General features: G+C 36.3%; 2 protein-coding genes across 52 annotated transcripts in view; one reads left to right on the top strand and one right to left on the bottom strand.

Annotated features, from left to right (window-relative positions):
- The window catches only part of SUPT20H (SPT20 homolog, SAGA complex component), a 50,454-nt gene extending 37,945 nt beyond the window's left edge, over positions 1–12,509 (top strand). For 15 of the 50 annotated variants that reach the window (XM_054446459.2, XM_054446443.2, XM_054446467.2 and 12 more), the window contains 6 exons: positions 258–412; positions 2,469–2,524; positions 4,500–4,619; positions 9,561–9,666; positions 11,171–11,274; positions 12,012–12,327. In XM_054446459.2, the coding sequence (XP_054302434.1) occupies positions 258–412; positions 2,469–2,524; positions 4,500–4,619; positions 9,561–9,666; positions 11,171–11,274; positions 12,012–12,149 (679 nt within the window). In that variant the 3' untranslated portion in view covers positions 12,150–12,327. Of the gene's footprint in view, positions 1–257; positions 413–2,468; positions 2,525–4,499; positions 4,620–9,560; positions 9,667–11,170; positions 11,275–12,011 lie in introns of all 50 variants that reach the window. The other 35 variants (XM_054446468.2, XM_054446470.2, XM_054446463.2 and 32 more) reach the window with 7 other exon arrangements.
- On the bottom strand, positions 12,420–21,867 carry EXOSC8 (exosome component 8). 2 transcript variants are annotated; one of them, XM_054446499.2, is made up of 11 exons: positions 21,061–21,867; positions 19,572–19,608; positions 19,318–19,381; positions 18,862–18,935; positions 17,313–17,358; positions 15,868–15,973; positions 15,733–15,778; positions 14,824–14,920; positions 13,685–13,805; positions 12,984–13,090; positions 12,420–12,637 (listed from the first exon to the last, which is right to left on the bottom strand). In XM_054446499.2, the coding sequence occupies exons 1-11, from the start codon at positions 21,075–21,077 to the stop codon at positions 12,522–12,524; spliced, it is 831 nt and encodes a 276-aa protein (XP_054302474.1). In that variant the 5' UTR covers positions 21,078–21,867; the 3' UTR covers positions 12,420–12,521. The 2 variants fall into 2 exon arrangements, with proteins under 2 accessions (XP_054302474.1, XP_054302473.1); XM_054446498.2 differs by having other exon boundaries at positions 15,868–16,042; positions 21,061–21,151.
- Between the last annotated feature and the right edge of the window lie 391 nt (positions 21,868–22,258).

Raw genomic sequence — 22,258 nt, 5'->3', positions numbered from 1 at the left:
ATGTTTTAATTTTAAATAATACATCTGTTAACTGCACTAAGATGATATGTCATCTTATTGTTTTTGTTTTTTGATACTTCATCTTGACAGCAGCTTAGAATTTCCTGTTTATCTTCTGCATTACTTTCTTTGATATTTAAGACAGATAAATAACTAGTTGTGTTTGCTTAGTAGTTTTGTTTTTTAATCTGAGGAATTGTGTGGCTGATTTTTTCCTTTTACAGTGAAGTTTAATGCTTTGTCTTATTCTCCTGCAGTGGGGCCCAGGCTTTGATGAGTGGTTCAAACCCCATGCTGGGCTGTAACACTGGTGCCATAACTCCTGCAGGAATAAACCTGAGCGGCCTTCTACCCTCAGGAGGTCTGCTACCAAATGCATTGCCCAGTGCAATGCAGGCAGCTTCTCAAGCAGGTCAGAATGTTGGAAATAATAACCTCTAAAAAAAAAAATTAAAGTATATGCTAAAGTAAAAATGTAATTTTAAGAGTAATGCTAAAGGCATTTAATGTCATTATTTCATGAAGTGTTGTATCACATGTATTTCACTTCAAAAGCCTTTCAAAGTTCTGGCATTTGAATTAAAATTCGTCTAGCAGTCAACTTCTGTGGAAAACTTGGTAAGCCTGTGAGTCTGTGCAAATCTTTCTTTTGCTTTCCAAATAACAAAATTAATTTTGGTAGCCTTATTGTCATTGTAGTTATATTCCAGGGAAAATAAATGTATTTTGAAAATATACATTGTGCACAAGAGGCAACTGCATCGCAGTTAAGAGCCTGGATTCTGGAGCCAGTCTACCTCAGCTTGAATCCCAGTTGTACAGCTTACCATTTGTGTAATCTTGAGAAAGTTACCTTTGTGTCTAATTTTCCTCATAAATAAAATGGGAATAGCAATAAAAACTTACCTCATAGTCGTGAGGATTAAATGAAATATAATACAAATTATGTGCTTAAACTGTGCCTGAGACATGATAAGCATTCTTTTATTTAGGAGTAGTTTTTACCTATACAGGAAAACAGTTATAATAACTTGTGCTTATTTTTTTGATGCTCTTTAAAAGAATGTATTATAATATCTTGAAACAATTCAGTTTCACTTGAAGAAAAATTTAATAGGAAAAACAATCTAGAAAAATTTATTAAAAACTTTCTTAGTTATGAGAAAGAGAACCCAGAGAATATAATTATACATGCTAACATGTTGCTGTAATTTCCTACTTCTAGCTAGTGTTCTTATTTTAATAAGCATAAGTGTGCCTTAGTGCGAGAAGTCCTGGAAATGGACTTCACATCTTGAATTTAGGATATTTACATGTAACTACTAGTTGTACCAGTTACATGTGGCTTCAGTTGCTAAACTGGGGTTCTACAGAAAGTCACTAAATTTTTCCGCCTTAGCCTCAGTTCAATTTGCTCTAAAGTGGGAATAAAAATATCTTCAGTTGGTACTTTAGAGAAATAAATGAAGTATGAAAGTGCCTTTGGTAAGCTAGAAAGCGTTATACAGATGTCATCCACTTTTAAAAGGGGGTTAAGCCATTTTCTTAAATGAGAATTTTTCCAGAAAGGGATATTTTTGCCAAATTTCAGTTTCTTATACAAGGCTTTGCTAGTATTACATGTGCATTTCTTCCCTTAAATCTTTTTTTTAAAAAAAAAATATGATAGAGAACTAAATACATTTTTAAATAGTGTTCAAATTAGTATATTTTGTTAGCAAAATATATACATACCTTGAGACCAGGATCAGCAAACTATAGCACACAGCCTAAGCTAGAAATGGTTACTACATTTTTAAAGGATTATGAAAAGAAAATGCAGCAGAGGCCATTTGTGCTCACAAAGCCCACATGATGGCCCTTTACTGAAAACGTTTGTCACCCCCAGCTTTAAGATATGCTCTGTGTTATGTAACAGATTTTTTTAGGAATAAGTTTAAATTAACAGAGCACTGTTTCCTGACTCACAGTTTTGATCTTTATACACAAATTGCAACATTCTTTAGCATTCTGATTAACATTTGTAGTTAAAAAAAAAAAGCATAAAGCACACCAGTTCTTAGAGATATGATTATTATAGTATACTATGTAGCACTGAGAAATATAAATAGATGCCAGTACCTGGAATGTATTTGCACAGCAGTGATAGTTTTGTTATATTTATGGTGATCACATAATTCTTGATTACTCTTTGTTCAGCCAACAGTCGGAAGAATGAAAAAGAAGTCCCAGTTTCTGAAATATAGAATATAATGTGCATCTGGTGCTTCACAACTTTGAATAAAATCTCAGTATTGATAAATATTGAAGACAATCTTTTGTTTTTAAGATATTTTTGAAGTATGGAAAATAAGCACATCTATGCAGAGAATACATAAAATTATTGTACTTATATATACTAAAGTATAAATTATTTTCATGTGTAATAAACTTTGAATTCTGTTATAACCATGAGTTTTATTTAACAGGTGTTCCATTTGGTTTAAAAAATACTTCAAGTCTCAGGCCCTTAAATCTACTCCAGGTAAACCTGAAATACTGCTTTTGATTAAATTTTTTGTGCATTGACTTTTTTTCTAAACAATGTATATCTATATGTATCAGCACTTGAAATTCTGAGGTCTGTTTAGATTCTTCTAAGGGTGTGGTTATTATTGCTACCTTTGTATGATCAAGCGGATAAAGAGAAAGAATCAGTATCCTATATACCACACTTTGGCTCCAGTAGCCCTGCCTAATGAAGACTAGCTGTGCTAGTGGGGAGAATTTGCACCTACCAAGGAGGATACTTCCCTACAATAATAATAATGGATGTATTTAGAAAATAATTGCTTTCCCAACAGATGTTTTATGTATACATATATGTAATACTGTTTTTTTGTGCTTGAAGGAGATTTAAAAAATAGGTATATGGGCCGTACGCGGTGGCTCACACCTAGAATCTGACCACTTTGGGAGACCCAGGTGGGTGGATTGCTTGAGCTCAGGAGTTCGAGACCAGCCTGGGCAATATGGTAAAACCCCATCACTACAAAAAATTAGCCAAGCATGGTAGCATGCACCTGTAATCCCCGCTACTCAAGAGGCTGAGGTCGGAGGATCACTTGAGCCCAGGAAGTCGAGGCTGCAGTGAGCTGACATTGCGCCACTGCATTCCAGCCTAGGCAACAGAGTAAGATCCTGTCTCAAAAGAAAAACAAGGGGGGTGAATTTACAACGTTCCTGGTGTTAATGCTAGGTCCTCTAATTTAAAGGAGTAAGCTTTAAGCTAGTAGTTTGGAAAATGGATAGACATGACTATAGAGATCTGGATATGTAACATAGTAGAGCTATGGATTGATGGGAAATAACAATAACAGATCAGCTACCCTGGTATTCAGGATTAACAAATCGGGAAATTCTCATTAGAGCTAAAATTTAAAACTTATTTCCTATATACGATGCAGTATGTTTACAGACTAATTGCAGAACAATATACTTATAATATGGACAAGCCTACAAATTGCATTTGTTTATTTAGCCTACCTTCCGGCATATTGCTGTTGAAAGTTTCTTAGGGGTCCGTCTCAGTGTTAATAGGAATGGAAATCCTTTAGTTTGTTATATTTTTCTACATTTACCATATACTGATTGAGGAAGGAACATTTGATCTGTGCTGTGTCCAGATTTACCTAATGATGAGCTGTGATGGATATAGATAGATATTTTGACCCAAGAATTTTTTATTTTTTTATTTTATTTTATTTTATTTTTTTTTGACTATACAGACCTAAGAGTTCTATATTTGGTATTTTCTTGGACATTCTCCTAAGGACCTCAAAGTGGTCCATAAACCCCTATAGCTTAAAATGGAAAAACTATTTGTTTTTTGGTGCATTTGAAAAGCATTGTTTTCCCTTTTAACCTGGAGTTTTCTGAGTGCTTCTTTAAAAATTGCTTTTTAATTTGGATTAAATTCAAATTAGATTTGAATGAAAGAGAAAGTAGTGGTCGCCAAAATAAATATGGACATCTAAATGCACTTTCTTTTCAGCTTTGAAATTCCTCACTATGTTATATAAAAGATCTTGTATAATATTTGTGTTTTTGGCAAAACTAGAACAAATTTATGAGGGGTGGCTTTTTGTAGTATACATTTCTGATTCATAAGCTGCTTGTTTGTACTTTCTAATGTATTTAATGCTCTTCTGTATTGATGTATAAAAAGAGTGAAATGAAAAATAGCATGTGAATTGGGATAGCTAACTACTAGCTTGAAGCAGAAAAATTTATGTTTAAGAGTATTAGCATACATGGGAGCCCAAAGTAATAGGACTTAAAAATGGTTTCTAAATAGGTCTTTTTTTTAAGGGCAGCCAACTTGTTTTTTGTTCACCTGTTTCTTCAATAACTAGAAGAGTGACACATAGCAAATGATCCAAAAATATTTGTAGAATAAATTTAAATATTTGATATAAAATCATGTGAAACTGGTTAATTTTTGTTTAAATTCTTAATAGCTTCCAGGTGGTTCACTTATTTTTAACACTCTGCAGCAGCAGCAACAGCAGCTCTCCCAGTTTACACCACAACAACCTCAGCAGCCCACAACTTCTAGTCCTCAACAGCCAGGGGAGCAGGTATGGGTTTTCTAGCCTTCCATATGCTTTTACATCGAATTTATAACATTTTTTGGTATATTCCAAGCATACTTCATTTGCTTTGTTAGTGTAAACATTTCCTGTACTGTTTTTATTAACAATAGTAGCAATCAGCTATTGGGTGTGTATTCCTAATAAAACAGTCATACCATACTGAATAGATGGTATCACCTGCATCTTGCATAGATGATTGAGATTCAGATAAATGGCTTGCTCTTAGCCGTACAGTGAGTGTCAGAGCCAGAGATTCAAACCTAGGTCTTTGTGCCCCTATCGCTCATGTATTTTCTACCCCATCATTATCTTTCTGTTTTTAGGATTTTGTTGCTATTGGAATAAAGATATCCCTGTTATCATAAAATGTAGGGCAGTGGGAACACAGACAAAAACAAACGTGTACACTGCCAAAGGGAAAGAAATTGAATAAGAATTGCAATAAATGACACTAGAAGAAGGAAGTACAAGTGTTTCTAAACTTTGGGTACACTGGAGTCATCTGGGAAATTAAAAAAATATTGATCCTGGGTCCCAAATCCAGAGTTTCTCTATCTCACAAATTATATGAAATATTCAACATTAGTCCTTTCGCCCAATTTCCCCCAGTCAGGTCTTGGTCGGATAAAGCTCATCCTCTAATAGAGTCCTCAGGAAGGGCACATTAAAAACTTACTGTTTTTTCATTCTAAACACATTAAAGATTGCTTGGCTAGATATAAAATCTTTTATTTTCTTTTAAAAAAATTAATTTTAAGATAACACATAAAATTTACCATTTTAACTTTTTTTTTTTTTTTTGAGACAGAGTCTCGCGCTGTTGCCCAGGCTGGAGTGCAGTGGCACGATCTTGGCTCACTGCAACCTCCACCTCCTGGGTTGAAGCGATTCTCCTGCCTCAGCCTCCCGAGTAGCTGTCGCTACAGACGTGTGCCACCACGCCCGACTAACTTTTTTTTTGTATTTTTAGTAGAGACGGAGTTTCACCGTGTTAGGATAGTCTTGATCTCCTGACCTCGTGATCTGCCCACCTCAGCCTCCCAGAGTGCTGGAATTATAGGCATGAGCCACCGCGCCTGGCCAAAACTTACCATTTTAACTTCTTAAGTGTGCAGTTCAGCAGTGTTAAGTGTATTCACATTGTTGTGCAACAGATTTCTATTATAGAACTTTTTCATCTTGCAAAACTGAAACTATATCCGGTAAATAACAACTCCTCCCCTCGGCCACTATTCTACTTTATGTTAGTATGAGTTTGACTATTCAAGATACCTCATATAAGTGCAATCATATAGTTATTTGTCCTTTTGTGTTTGACTTATGTCACTTAGCATAAAGTCTTCAAGGTTCATTCATTCCATAGCATGTGTCAGAATCACCTTCCTTTTTCATGGTGAATAATACTTGTATATACCATATTTTGTTTATCCATTCATCCACTGATGGATACTTGGGTACCTTCCACCTTTTGGCTATTGTAAATAATGCTAGTGTGAATGTGAGTGTACAGTTATCTCTTTGAGACCCTGTCTTCAACTCTTTTGGATATATACCCAGAAGTTGGATTGCTGGTTCATGTGGTAATTTTTAATTTTTTAAGAAGCATCATACTGTTTTCCATAGTGGCTGTACCATTTTACCTAATTCCCATCAACAACATACAGAGATCTCAATTTGTCCAAATCCTCGCCAACTCTTGTTATTTTCTGGTGGTGGTTGGGTCTTTAGGGAATTTTTTTTTTAAAGCAGCCTTCCTAATAGGTGTGAGGTGATAATCCCATTGTGGTTTTGATTGGCATTTCCTTAATGACTAGTGGTGTGGAGCATCTTTTCATATGCATGTTGGCCATTTGTGTATCATCTTTGGAGAAGAATCTGTTTGAGTCCCTTGCCCATTTTTTTTTATCAGATTAATTTTTGTTGTTGAATTGTAGGAGTTCTTCATTCTTCATATACACATATAACAGATGTTTGATTTCCAGATATTTTCTCCCATTTGTTGTCTTTTCACTCTTGATTGCATCCATTGCACAGAAGTTTTTTCTTTTTTTTATTTTAATGTAGTTCATTTTCTCTTTTTACTTTTCTTGCCTCTGCTTTTGGTATCATATTGAAGATCATTGCCAAATCCAATGTCCTGAAGCATTTTCACTTGTTTTCTTATAAATGTTCTCTAGTTTTAGGTCTCCTTTAAATTTATTAAAAACACTTCCTACTGTTGACTTGCTTTGTGTGTTTTTGAGAAATCTGATGGCAGTGTAATTATCTTGGTCTTGTAAGTTTATTTAAACAGTTTGCCTAGAGGTCCTGAATGTTTGTCTAATATTTTCACTGGTGTATGTGTCAGAATTGATTTTTCCATGTTTTTCCTGTGGATCCTTTTAATGTGTAGAGTCACTTCTTTATTTCTGGAATGTTTTCTTGGATGATAGTTTGTAGTTTCATAAGTGGAAGTTTAGATTATTGTGTTGAGATCATTCTTTTCTAAAATAAACAATTAATGTTATACATTTCCTTCTCAGTACTGCTTAAGCCACTTTCCACAAATTTTGATATGCTGTGCCTTCATTTTGTTCCATAGAATTTTCTGTCTTATGGATTCCTCTTAAATGAGTTATTTAGATATGTTTGATTTCCAAATACTTGGGAATTTTCCAAATATCTTTCTGCAGTTGATTTCTAGTTTAAATCCACTGTGGTCTGAAAACATATTTTTGGTTCTTTTAAGTTTGTTGAGGTTTGTTTAATGCTTGAGAACGTGATCTGTCTTGATGAATACTCCATATATGGCTGAAAAAATGTATATTCTGCTATTAGGAGTGTTCCATATTAGATCAAGGTATTTGATGGCATCGTTCAGGTCTTCTATATCCTTTTCTTTCTGTATGTTTTATCAGTTACTGAGAGAAGTGTTGAAGTCTTCAACCAAAACTGGAAATTTCTATTTTTCCTTTTGCTAAACGTTGTTTTTTGAGCCCTTATTGTTAGGTGCATATACATTTAGGATTGTTATATCCTTGATTAATTTACCCCTTATCATTAATAAATGACCTTCTTTATCTCTGGTAATATTTCTCGTATCTTTCTTTTGATTAACGTTAGCTTAGTACATCTTTTTTCATCCTTTTAGTTTTAGCCTAAGTCCTTTTACTTCTTAGTATTTGTTTTCTTCTTCAAGATGTTTGTTTAATCATTATTCCTCCTTGTTTGAATATTCCATTTGTGGTGGTGGCTTATAGTCTACTTTAGGTTTGTGGAGTGCTTTGGGGGGAAATTGATATCACCTGGAGTTTTTTTGCATTTTGAGTTTTTTTGTTTTATCATAGCTCCATTATGGTGGTGATGTGGTCTGCCTTATTCTGTTGTTCATTTCATGAACTGGGTTCCAAATTCAATAATGTATCCTCCTTTCAACTCTGTGCTCTTTTGTCCAATCTCTTTTTATATCCAGGGAGATCCCCTCAAGATAAATGTAACTTTTGAAATGTTTGGCTTGCCATTATATACTGAAATGTTACTTCAGACACTATTTTAGGTGGTACCAAAGGATGTCTTTTGCAGAGCAAAAGTTTTTAATTTTGCTGAAGTCCAAGTTAACAGTATCTTTTCTTTTATGGAATATCCTCTAGTTGTCATGTCTCAGAACTCTTTACCTAGCTCTAGATCCCAAAGATTTTCTCCTGTGTTTTTTTTCTAACAGTTTTATAGTTTCTTATTTTGAATCCATGATCCATTTTCAGTTAATTTTTGTACAAGATGTGCAACTTAGGTCCATGTTTTGTTTTTGTTTGTTTTTGTTTTCCTATCAGTATCCAATTGTTTCAATACCATTTGATGAAAAAAAAAACAACAACAACAAAGAAAAAAACAGCTATCCTTTCTGAATTGAATTACTTCTACACATTTGTTAAAAGTCAGTTGGGTCTATTTGGGTGGGTCTATTTCTAGGTTCCCTGTTCTGTTTCATTAATCTGTGTGTCTCTCCTTCAGCCAATACCACACTGTCTTGTTCATTGTAGTGTCTTAAAATTGGGCAGTGTTTTCTCCCATACCATTTTTCAAAATTATTGTAGCTAATGTAGGTTCTCTACCTTTCCATATACATTTTAAAGTCATCTTGTCTATATCTACAAAAACCTTGCCAGCATTTCTAAAAGAATTGAGTTAAACTTGTTGATCAGTTTGGTGGAAGAACTGCCATCTTTATGATGTGAGTCTTCCAGTACATGAACATAGTATGTCCTTATCTAGACCAAAGTCAATGTTTTGTAGTTTTTGGTATACAAGCCCTGTATATGTTTTCTTAGACTTAAGATTAATACCTAAGCTTTTCTCTTTTTTTGAGTAATTGTGAATGGTATTTTTTTTATTTCAGTTTTCACCTGTTCATTACTAGTATATATAGTGTTGAGTTTTGTATATTGGTCTTGTTTTGTGCCCTCTTACTGAACTTAACTACTTCTAGGAGCTGTTTTGGAGATTGCTTAGGGTTTTCTACTGTATAGACAGTTGTGCCATTTGCAAATAAGGACAATTTTATTTTTTCCTATAAAATCTATATACCTTTTATTTCCTTTTCTTGACTTAGTCTGCTGACTAAAAGTTCCAGTACTATGTTTATGTTACAAAGGGTGTTTTAAGCTTTAAAAAATTGTTTCAGTGAAGCTTTATAAAAGCCTTAGGCGTTGTCTAGGTAGCATCAAACAATAAATACAGATGCACTGAAAAATGAAGTTTTCTTTGTTCAAATACCATAAATTTATTCTTGCTTATTCTAAATACCTTTGAAGCATTTTCCTTGTTATTCTTTTTACAAGACTAGTCTAATACTGCTTTCTTTCATATAGGAAAAAATACTGATTTCTTTTCACCAGATCAAATTTGTTTTTCTTTCTTGTACAAGTCACTTATTATTTTTTTATTCAGGGTTCTGAACAAGGTTCAACCAGTCAAGAACAGGCCTTATCTGCTCAGCAAGCTGCTGTTATTAACCTTACTGGAGTAGGAAGTTTCATGCAGTCACAGGCAGCTGGTAGGTATCTTCATAACTTTATATGCTGAATTTACTAAACATACCTAATCTATTTGGGATCTCACCACTTAAATTATTTTCTTTTCCTTCCCTTGCAACCAGTAAACAGGAAAAAGTAAAGCTATAATGTGTGAACTATTAAATCAATTAATGGCTGAGATTTTTTTGATTAATTTGATAGTGGATTAATTAAAAGAGCTTTGACTTAACATAATTACCACAGTTGTGTTTCCTTATGTTACAGTTTACTGGCAAAATAATTATCCACTTTACTAGGTTACCAGAGCTGTTTTCAGTGTTTGCCAATAGTTATCTTAATTAATAACTTTTTTGTTTTCCTGGGTTAAGACTGAATTTTTCTAGATTGCATAATCTTTTGTCTCATTCTGATAACTTGTAGTTGCATAAATGACTTAAGTCTTAATGGTCAATAGCACAACTTCTGTAAGTCACTTTTATCATTTAAAAAAAAAGATTAAATTACTTCTCAACACTTCCAGCAGTAAATGGTGAACTAAAGATTACTCTTAATGATTATCCTGTCAGTTGAAGACGATATTCTAACTTCCTGTCAGTTGAAGACGATAATTCTAACTTCACACTTAATTAAAAGAGTAAGCCATATGTATAAGAAAACTATAAGAGTTTGAGGATTGAATGAGTGACTGTGTTGTCAGCATCTTATCACTGTGGGCTTACTATGATGCCTTTAGAAGTCTTTTAGAATAATAATCTTTATTTTGGAAGTCAGTAATCCTTACATATAAAGTTCCAATTTAGAGGTAGTGAATTTCCAAATAGAAGTTTATATAATTATATACCTTTATCAGACCAATTGTGAATTTCCAAAAATAGCTGTAGTATAATTTAGTGGAAACAACTCTAGTCTGAAAAAATCATGAATGTTCCTCGCCACAGACTTGCCATACTTAGAGTCTGAGTCACTTAAATCATGTTGGCCTTCAAACTTCCTCAATGTAAAATGAGTGTTGAACTGATTACTGTGGTTCCATTCAGCTAAAAAAATAACAAACAATGCTTAGTCTCAGTTCACCACCTTTGTTGTTAGTAGAGTAGTCTGATATTCATTGCAGCATCTTTTGTTTAAAGCAATTGTCTGTCTACCAGCTTTGTTGTTAACGATAGTTTGGATTTCTTCCATCTCCCTTCTCCTACTTTGTTGGTTATATTTCAAAAATATACTCTTCTAAACAAAATAGCATCAATATCAAATTTTATACAGATGCAAGAGAAGAGAGGTTCAGTGCTTTGATACATAATGCACTCCCTTCTCTTTTTGTGTCCAGAAAGTTCCATAATCAGTGGTACCCCCAACTAACAGGAGACCATATACTAAATTTATTCTGAAATGTCTATGATTTGATACTTAAGATTAATCATACTGCTAACTTTTCTATTATTTCATTTTCTATGTTGTCCTTTTCTAACCCTGGTAGCCTTCAAACTTTTTGACTGGCCTGCTTTCCCCTTCTCCTCTCTGTAGTGTTGTCTCAGCTTGGCTCTGCCGAGAACAGACCTGAGCAAAGCCTTCCTCAGCAGAGATTCCAGCTCTCCTCTGCCTTTCAACAGCAGCAGCAACAGATACAAGTAATCCAGCAACTTCACTCTGATTACATTTTTAAAGATACTCAGCTCCAAAAGTACCTCAAAATAACTTGCTTTAGTTTTATTTTACTGTCTTTTAAGACTGTACAGTAATTGGTAAATAATTTAGCAAATTTTATTTAAGTCTGATATTTTAGCCAGTCAACTTGGAGCACTGAATATATTTTGTACATTTAAGCCATACTCTAATTTAAAATTTTTCATGAAGTGCTGGTGGCACATTAACATACATTTTTCTAGTATGCAGTATATTTTGAAAGACAGTTGTAAGTGCCAATTGTTAACTTTCTAATATTTTACTGCAGAAAAGTGTTCCTATTAGTAAATGTCATACCTGTTTATTTAGAAAAATGTTATACCATAATTTTAGGAAGGAAAGTCAGCATATTATAGTTGACTATCTTGATATTCAGGGTTGTTTTATATTGCTATACAACAAAATGGTAACTGAAGTTGCTGAGTTACTACAATATAGACTGGCAGGGCAAAGTAACAAATAATTTTGAAGTTTGCCAAGAATCATTTTTAAAGCCCTCAGCAGGCTTCTGTGCCACTGGTGCTGTTTGACTGTGCATTGTCTCAATGTGGTATAGTCCCTTTTTGTTATCTTGGTGCTTTCTCCCTTTTTCAGTTGTGTTGTTTCGTCACTCTCAGGAAAAGCACCTTTCCACACCTGCCTGCATTTAACATAACTCGATTTTTTTCCCTCCCTTTTGCAGCAGTTGCGATTCTTGCAGCATCAAATGGCTATGGCAGCAGCAGCAGCACAAACAGCTCAGCTACATCATCATCGGCATACAGGCAGCCAGTCAAAAAGTAAAATGAAGAGAGGCACGCCAACCACTCCAAAATTCTGAGTCTTGCATTACTTTTTGTTCCTTTTTTAAAAACACAAGAGCATTGAATCAAAAGGATTGAGTTTCTACTTTTTGTTTTTTTTAATGTGTCAGTATTTTACATTGCTAGATGTACAAACTTTATACAGAAGCACAACCTTATCATTTTTAAATAAAAACAGGGAAATGGTTTAACAAACTAGGGTTGGTTTGCCTAAGTCATTGCTTTTTAAAAATGGTTTCACTATACATAATATATATGGAAGTGACCTAAGAAATAATAGAAACATCTTTCAGAAGAATGTAGTTTGATATTTATTTAGTATAAAACGTTTGTGCACAGTGTTAACAAATACAGTTTTTACAAATCTGTTTTGAAAATGTGGTGGCTATTTATTTGGGTTTCATACTGTTAATAACTTCATCCATCAGTTTTTTAACTTCTTTGTGTCTTGTAACTGCTCGGCTCATACAGTCCTGAAGTTTAGCTCCAGTTAGCCCGCTTCCACCTGAAAAATTATTTTGCCAATACTTTTAATCTGTTATCATTCCTTTTCAAAAAACATTAATGTCATGTCAAATTATAAAACAAAAAAATTGGATAATGTAAATCAGGGTACAGTCTCAAGATCTACAAGTTAGTTTCACAAGACCTCCAAGTGATTCTAATGTATGTCTTAAGTTTAAGAACCACTGACATATACCATTAAGATGGAAGAACATTTGAGGTAGCTAAGAAACTATACTAAAATTAGGTAAATAAAACATCCCATATTCCATTTGGCCCTCCCTAATTTAAGGCTCACACTGGGTTTTCATCTACATATGTTTAGGACTGAAGTGGCGGGAACATGCCTGGTTTGTGAAGACAACAGAGCTTGCCTTCCTCATCCATTACTATTGTTAAAGTTCCCGTTGCCAGATGTTCCTCCTCTCCAGTAGGGTCAACTATAAGCAAAGTGCTATAAAAAGAAAAAAATATAAGTTATCAATCCATGGAACAAATTTTACTTTAAAATACTAAACATACTATCAGCCTCCCAAGTAGCTGGAATTACAGACACACGCCATCGCACCCAGCTAATTTTTGTATTTTTAGTAGAGACAGGGTTTCAACATGTTGGCCAGGCTGGTCTTGAACTCCTGACCTCAGGTGATCCCCCGCCTCAGCCTCCCAAAGTGCTGGGATTACAGGCGTGAGCCACCATGCCCGGCCCTGCTCTTCTATTTCTGAACGTGCTAAAATCCTTGGAAAATACTGAAGATAGCTTCAGATAAATCTTTAGTGAAAGAATTGGAAATTAACATTACACAGGTATAAGTAAACCAAGGAACAGGTAAAGTGAACACAATTGATCATCCAAATCAGGATGCTTATGAAAGCAGACAGGCTGACCAGAAATAATTGTGCAGGGACAAGTATAAACTCAAGTGTCCAGGGAAAACTAGGATGTAGGGTCACCATAGCACTTCCTAAAGAGTTAGAATGCTGAACATCAATTACCCTAATCTTAAATATAGAAAATTTTAAAGTAAGTTTGATTAACTTAACTTACTCATCAAACACAGCAAAGGAAGTTGCAACTGGATGAGTTCTAACATTCAAATAACTTTTCTTCTTTAAATTAACTTCTGCTAAAGCAGTTTCTTCATTTATAGTAACTTCAGGCAACTGTACTAAGAAAGGCAAATTTGTAAAGTAAGTCTCTAAGAAACAAATGGTTCCTAAGCTTTTTTTTTTTAATTCACCTTTCCCTCTATTTAACTTGCCCAGAACATTTCTTTTTAAAAAGCACCTTACAGCCACTAAGGTAAATATAGAGGATATACATTGCTTTTCACAATATCTGACATTCCTACCTAGTGCTTATTGCTTAATTTTTTTTTAAGTTTAAGAAGTCAATGATTTTTTTTTTAATTTATATCTGCCACGTACTGTTGTAAGCATTTTCATATTTTCATTGTATTCACCTAATCAATACTCTTACAAAGTAAGTACTATTATCCCTATTTTATTATAGATAAGGAAACTTCAGCACAGAGTGATAGAGCCAGGAATCTACTTTAACCACTCTATTATAATATTTTGCTAACTTCATTTTCTACTTCCAATTCACTTAACCACTCTACGATAATACTGCTGTGCTAACATTATTTTCCACCTCCAACTATTTGTTCCTACCAATTCATCATTCATCAATGATAGGGAATATGCACAAGTTATTGAAATCTGTAACTAATCAGTCAACCTAGACTCCTTGCTAAGAAACTTCACTATTACTATGGCCTCACAGTAAAAACAACAGAATCCATTCTATTTCTTTTGGCAATATCACATAAAGAACTATGAGGATACTGGCAGATCTTCACCAATCACCAAGCCAGAAGTTACAACTCCTGTCTCCCTCTCCCACCAATATTAACACTATTTTGGAAAGGACTGAAGTCCTAACTTAAGTAGATGGGTACAGTCAAAGCAGCACTCTAAAGAGCATTCAGTTAGAGAATATACAACTATCAACTATATTTGGAAAGTCATGTCACCATTACATTCATTAATTTGGAAGCATATGAAAGCAAATGTACATTAAAAGTTTCACAAAATAGAAAGAATGTTCTATTCTTTCTATTTTTCAAAATAGAAAGAATGTTCCTACATTAGTGGGAATATTGCCTTTTTTGTAAGGCTGCTTACCATTTTTTAAAGCCGCTAACAAAGCAAATGTGCAGGCATCCAAAATGTTTCCATCGTAGTCAAGGCAAATGAGATCACAGTATAGAACCCAGACAAGCTAAAATAGAATTAACACAAAAGGAAATTAAAGTCTTCTAATGGGTAGAACCTGCTATTCGCTTAGACTTAAGAACCACAGAACCCTTGGTTAAACAAGCAAGATAACCTTCAAGGCTCAAAAACCTTAAGAAAATGCTTTACCTTTTTAAAGTTCTATAGAAAACCAGAAGAAAGTGGACAGGTTTGGTGAAAGCTGGCTTTTGATTGCCAAGCTGACAAATGACAAACATGTCCATTTCCCTTAATGGAGCTACAGATGTAGAAGGAATTTCCATTCTCATTGGGAGGTTACAGATAAGGGAGATGGTTTTGAAAGCCCTAGCTAAAATTCAAAATGCACTTTCCCAAAATACATGAAATGTTTAAGTTTTACAGTGCTAACGTATCAGTTTATATGATCTAGTAGGAAAGCCTCTCTAGGTTCTAATCAACCTAGTTTTACATTTTCAAATAGACTTTGGAATCTACTGTGTGGATTCACCATAAACATATGTTAACATGATTAATGTTATAATCTGCTATAAGGAATAAAAGATGATTGAACTTTAAAAGTTAAGGGGGAAAAAAATTACTTCGGTTTAAAAGGTAGCTCCCAGACAGGCAGTAAGTTAGTCAAACTTGGTTTTTTAATAAACAATATGGTTCATTTAGAGAATTATAGAGTAAGAAATTACTGAATCTCTAAAATGTGTAAGACAGCCATGTTTAAAGCTACTTTGATTGGTGGTTTTAATTTCCTTGTTCACTTTCCCCCACAAAAAAAATCCCTTCAGAATTAATAAGAACTTACAGCTTCTCTATTCCTCTTACCTTTCCTGGAGAAATGCATAAGTCCTCTTTCTGAATTATCTGTGAACTTGATTTGATGACAAAGAGCAAAGTAAATGAAAAGTCAAAAACTATCTGAAAATGAATTATAATAAAATTTTATCATGGTGCTCTTACTTTTCAATGACATCTGCAATGAATTGGCTAGCCACTTGGGCCTCTTCTCCAGGAGGTCCAGACCGGAATCTCGATGAACACAGGGGTGGTAGATCCACATTAGGAACTGAAAGAAACACTCTGCAGCGATGAACTAAACCTTTTTTTTTTGAGATGGAGTCTTGCTGTCGCCAGGCTGGAGTGCAATGGTGCGATCTCAGCTTACTGCAACCTCCGCCTCCCAGGTTCAAGAGATTTCCTTGCCTCAGCCTCCCAAGTAGCTGGGATTACAGGCACACGCCACCATGCCCGGCTAATTTTTTGTATTTTAGTAGACAGGGTTTTACCATATTGGCCAAGATGGTCTCGATTGCCTGACCTTGTGATCCGCCCGCCTCGGCCTCCCAAAGTGCTGAGATTATAGGTGTGAGCCACCATGCCCGGCCTAAACTTTTCAATTTATGGATTACTGAAGTGTTAGAGGGATTATCAATCCACAGTAAAGGCAACTGTGGCCATGGGCAGGCTCTTCTGAGTAGAATATATTGTAACATTATAGTTATATTCTGTTTGGTCTCTCTAAGACTCCCAGCCATGAAATTTCTATTTTTCTGACGTTTTTCCCCCCATATGCCTTTTTAAAAAATCTATTTTAGACCTCAATTCTCCTAAATCCTTTACCAGTTTTCCTGATATCTTTCAAAATACCTCACTCTGTAACTGAAGATATAGCCCCTCTGCTAACATCCAACTGTTTTTCTCATTTTAAAAAAAGTTGGTTCCTACCATAAAGAACAGATGGTTCCAAGGCAAGAAAAAAATAGCAGTTGTATAAAGCAAAGAATCTTTATGGAAACAAAAGGTGTGCAATGACAGTTCTTTGACTAAAAAAAATTCCATTCTATTTTTTTTTTCTTTTGAAACAGGGTTCACTCTGTCACTCAGGCTTGAATGCAGTGACACAATTATAGTTCATTGTAGCCTCAACCTCCCAGGCTCACGCAATCCTCCTGCTTCAGCCTCTCAAGTAGTTGGAACACAGGTGTGCATCGGCACACCCAGCTAACTTGATTTTTTTTGTAGAGACGGGGTCTCCTTTGTTTCCCAGGCTGGTCTTGAACTCCTGGGCTGAAGCAATCCTGCTGTCTTGGCCTCCCAAAATCCTGGTATTACAGGTGTGAGTCATCACACCCAGCCAAAATTCTATTTCTTGGTTAGTAACATATGAATGTATAAACAAAAATTGAGCAAGCAAGTTTGATAAAGGTTAAATTTATGAAATTCTATATCCTGCTATTATGCTATCTTTTACTAACACGGAAAACTTTTGAGGAATTTGTTTTATTCCTAAATATTTCTGAATATTAGGAATAATTTTCTTTACATCAACTCAACTAGGACTTAACTAAAAATTATTAAATGTGTTAAAAGTATTTGTATTAAAATTATAAAACCACTTAACTTACCAACATATCCTTTATCAGGGGCATCTGTTGGTGGTGCTGCAAATTCCTATAGTAGCAAAGAAATGTTTCTTATTGAAAGAAGCTACTGAAAAATTATGAAGACAATTTAGCAATCAGTTATGGAAGGCTCTATCAAATATCAGCTTAGGGAATTGTGTCAGGGCCTCTACAGACATTGGTGCTGATCCTCACAATAGCTCTACAAGATAAGAAGGCACTACAATACAGTGGACTACACTACAGTGCTGCTCGTCAAGATTACCTGGAGATCTTTTAAAAAATAGTAACTGGGTTTGTGCCCCCACCTAGTAGCCAAGAATCTTAATTTATTCTCCAGATGACAGAGCCAGATTTAGGAACTGCTGCTTTAGTGGTACAGAGCAAAAGCTCGGCTGGGCGCGGTGGCTCACACCGGTAATCCCAGCACTTTGGGACACAGAGGCGGGCGGATCACCTGAGGTCAGGAGTTTGAGACCAGCCCGGCCAAGATGGCAAAAACCCGTCTCTACTAAAAATACAAAAATTAGCCAGGCGTGGTGGCGGGTGCCTGTAATCCCAGCTACTTGGGAGGCTGACGCAGGAGAATCACTTGAACCCAGGAGGCAGAAGTTGGAATGAGCCGACATCGTGCCACTGCACTCCAGCCTGGGCGACAGAGAAAGACTCCGTCTCAAAAAATAAAAGGAAACGCTCTGCAATTACTAAGCCAGTTCAAATGTCAGAGCCACACTTACTGGCTGAGAGACTTTAAGCAAGTTATTTAACCTTTTACCTTAAACTCCTCATCTTGTCAAATGGGAAGAAAAGTGTCTGCTCCTAGGGACTGTTAATAAGGGCCAAATGAGATAGACCTGTTAAATCCCAAGCATAAAACCTGACAAGGAGCAAGTTCTCAAATCTTATTGTTATACATCACTCCAGGTTTACCAAAGAAGAATCTCAACTGAGGTTAAATAACACAGGGTGTAGTGTAGTCAAAGAAGCACAGGCTTTGGAGTCAGATTTATGTCTAAGTTTTACTTATGAGTCTTATGCACCTGGACTAGTTACTGAACCTCATCTGTAAAACAGGAGGTGAAGAGAAGTAACAAATGATTGTTGTAGGGATTAAAGTGGATAATTCTGTAAAGCGCCTAAAAAGGTGTCTGGAACATAGCAGGTACTCAGTAAATGGTAGCCAGTATTCCCTCAAATTTTTCTTTTCAACAATTTCAATTTTCTACACATTTACACAGATTACATGTCATCAATGGCTAAAAGGATGTCACCAAAAATCTGTTAATTTCTCAAATGACGTAACTAAATTTTTTTAAAATGGTGACTAAGATTTTAAGAGTTGTTTCATTTTGCTACATTTGACAATTGTTCACTTAGCCATTAAACTTGGGTCATATTATCTAACACTCATAGTGAAAGCTCTTGGGAAATTAAATATTAAAAATTGACACCCAACTACCAAATCAAGAGTAGAATTACAGGTGTATATTACAATCTAATAAATAAAGCTAACTTTGTAACTCAAATCTCAATAGGACATATTTAGACTTACTGCTTTAACTCCACAGATTACTGTAGTATTTCCCAACTTCACTAAAGCAGAACCATCTGCGGTACTAATTGAACCTGAAAAGATAAGCAAAATGAAAAGTTCATAAAAGGAAAACAGCTACAAAATTATCCACATAATAATTAAAATTAAGTGTTTTAGTTTGCTGTGTATGATTATCTTGCTACCCCTCTCAGTTGCTTATGAATATTTCAAGTTAGAAGAATTGATTTTTACATAACTATTTTAAATTAGTGTTTAAATAATTATTCACCTGTCCTTGAATTTGTGTTAATCATTTTTCATTCAGTTACAGGGCTTTTGTACAGATAAAAATCTCTTGACAAAAAAAATCATCAAATCCTTTAGACAAAGAATTTAGCTGAAAAACTGTTTAGCTGGTTCATAGACTAAAACTTGGGAATATCATACAGTTGAAAGTGGAAAATACATCCTTACCTACGTTGACAGTTGTGGTTCTGAATTCACCAAGTTCTCTTCCATCAGGACGGCAGTTCTCTTTCTAAATAAATATGTTTATATAAAAATAGATTATACCTATTACATATTTTACACATCTATCACAAGTTTTACACACACCGGGGAAACATTAAATGTTACTTCAAATGGATTAATTTAAATTACTTGAAATTTATCTTTAAAAGCAGCTCATTGTTATCAAAACACATAACATGTACATAACCTTTACTCACCAGAAATCTCCTGTAATACTCCAGAGGTTCCACGGTTCTGAAACACGTGTTAAAAATATATCTGAGATAAACTGATGAATCTTAACATAAATCCAGAAATTGGCAAAGATCTTAAGGGTGTGGTGATGCAGCATAAATCTCCACAACTTTTTAACTAAAAGTAATTCTAGAAAGTAAAAATCCTTGCAGTAGAAATCACATTCAATTGCTGTCCTTAACTCTGCCATAAACGATTAGAAGATTGGCGTCTAAAAGCCCTCTGAGTGAGCTCTTTAAAAGCTCAATCTGTGTCAAAAGAATCATGTCGTTCTTGCTCTGAAACAAGGATTCAGAGTGATCTAGAGATCATGAAAAAAGATTATTTTCATAATCTAGTGATCACGAATAGTTACCTCTTACTAGATAACTCAGGAAACAAAAAGGTACATCTTTATTTTCACTGTAAGTGAAATTTAGCATATTCTTCAATTATCACTGTAGGCAATAAACCATAGTAACATTAGCAGTACCTGCAACTTTAACAACCACGGAGACCACAGATGTTTTCGTCTGTACCCTTTAGCTGTGTAAGGTATGGTCAGGCTCACTGTTACTTTGAAATCCCAGGAGTTACTACTAGTCTCGCCAATAGATCTTGTTTACGAAGGTTAATTTTAAAGCAAGTATATATACTACTATATTATGTCTTTGGAGTTTATACTCATAGATAACTATTTCAACATAATGGATTTCCTTTGGAATCCTATTTATTTTATCCATTTTTAAAAAACTTTAAGAAAGTCCATTGGCTTCACACACACAAAAACCTTCCGAACGAGGCATGATCCTTTTAGAAATAAATTACGGGAGAGGGAGAAGCAGGCGGTATGTGGCTCTGATGCAACAATCTTGATTGATTGATTCAGACGGTCTCACTCTGTCGCCCAGGCTGGAGTGCAGTGGCGCGATCTCGGCTCACTACAACCTTTGCCTCCCGGGTTCAAGCGATTCTCCTGCCTCAGCCTCCTGAGTAGCTGGGACTACAGGCGCCCGCCACCACGCCCGGCTAATTTTTATATTTTTATTAGAGACAGTGTTTCACCATGTAGACCAGGCTGGTCTCGAACTCCTGACCTCAGGTGATCCGCCCGCCTCGGCCTCCCAAAGTGCTGGGATTACAGGCGTGAACCGCCGCGCCCGGCCACAATCTTTAAAAGATTACAACTATGTCTCCTGGGACTGCACGTTCACTACATACCACGCTCACGAGCGCTCGCAGCGGGTGTGGAACTCTACAGAGTCCTTTCATCTCCTGTCTCACTAGGGGGAAGAAGCCCTTTTTTTTCACTGTGACGACCTCCAGGTCCTCCCGCCCGTCGCCTGCTTCGACGAGGAAGGAAATGGCACCCCAACGGGGTCGGCCTCCAGGTGAGAGAATCCCAGCTAAGAGTTAAAGGAAGCTGCCGTCCGCCAGGGTACAGAACTCTACCCGCCACCCGCCAACACTCACTTGAACCCAGCCGCCATCTTCCCGCCCGCGCGTCTGCGCCTGCGCCGCTCCGCGCCTGCGCGCCTGTTCCGCCGCCGCACTTTCGACACGGATGCCCGGGCCGCTCACGCCACAGGAAATGCCAAGGTGGGGACGCGACGAAAAGTCCCTGGCCCGCCTTCGCATCGACTTTCCCCTGCCCGACGCCCTTCTAGGTTTCCTTGCCTTGGACATATTTTGACGAATCTGCTGTTAAAGAAGGAGAGGGTCTCCCTCTTTATAAAAGAGCTGGTGCTGTAACTCAGAATAACGCCAACAGTTCGGAGATAACAGGGTTTCTAGCGAAGAATCAAGCAGCGCGTGTGGAGCGTTATTCCAATGTTTCTGCGTCTTTTTTCCGCCTGGGACTTAGGCTGAGCCCTGGCCTTGCCTCTTCACTGGTCAAGGGCTCCATGCTCCAACAGATGAGAAACCTGAACTTTTTTTTTTTTTTTTTTGAGACAGAGTCTCGCTCTGTCCTCCAGGCTGGAGTGCAGTGGCGCGATCTCGGCTCACTGCAAGCTCCGCCTCCCGGGTTCACGCCATTCTCCTGCCTCAGCCTCCCGAGTTAGCTGGGACTACATACGCCCGCCACCGCGCCCCGCTAATTTTTGTGCTTTTAGTACAGACGGGGTTTCACCGTGTTAGCCAGGATGGTCTCGATTTCCTGACCTTGTGATCCGCCCGCCTCGTCCTCCCAAAGTGCTGGGATTACAGGCGTGAGCCACCGCGCTCGGCCGAGAAACCTGAACTTTCTGTGCGCTCATTGTCCTCACCACGTTCTGCTCTGCAGGTCCCGGAGCTGAGAGCTCCTAAGCACCACCTTGTGTTGTAGATTGTGTCGTGCTCAAAGCTGCCATCTCCCTCCTAGGTGGGGTTACCAGATAAAATACAGGATACCACGTTAAATTTGAATGTCATAAACAGAGCGTGGTTTTTTTGTTTTTTGTTTGTGTGTGTGTGTCTGTGTGTGTTTGTGTGTGTTTAGCATGAGTATGCCCCAAATAGAGCATGCAATTAGTTGTTGCCAGAACCTGGAGGGAGCTGGGAAGGCTTTACGGATAGATAGTGGTGATGGTTGCACAGTATTGTGTATGTAATTAATGCCACTCACTATTGTAAACTTAAAATGATTAAAATGGCAACTTTTTATTTTACCACAGTTTATAAAAACTAATGT

Source organism: Pongo pygmaeus, chromosome 14, assembly GCF_028885625.2.
Source record: "Pongo pygmaeus isolate AG05252 chromosome 14, NHGRI_mPonPyg2-v2.0_pri, whole genome shotgun sequence".
Classification (NCBI taxonomy): domain Eukaryota; kingdom Metazoa; phylum Chordata; class Mammalia; order Primates; family Hominidae; genus Pongo; species Pongo pygmaeus.
The sequence above is the reverse complement of the archived record's forward strand: the minus strand, read 5'-3'. Positions and strand labels throughout refer to the sequence as shown.

Bases quoted from the DNA above. Each gene is read 5' to 3' on its own strand.
- EXOSC8 (XM_054446498.2), bottom strand. The intron at 17,359-18,861 runs GTAAGTCTAAAT...TTGCTACTATAG, and splicing joins TAATCTGTGGAGTTAAAGCA to GAATTTGCAGCACCACCAAC. The intron at 13,806-14,823 runs GTAAGCAGCCTT...TGCCTTTCTTAG, and splicing joins GTTAGCGGCTTTAAAAAATG to TACAGTTGCCTGAAGTTACT.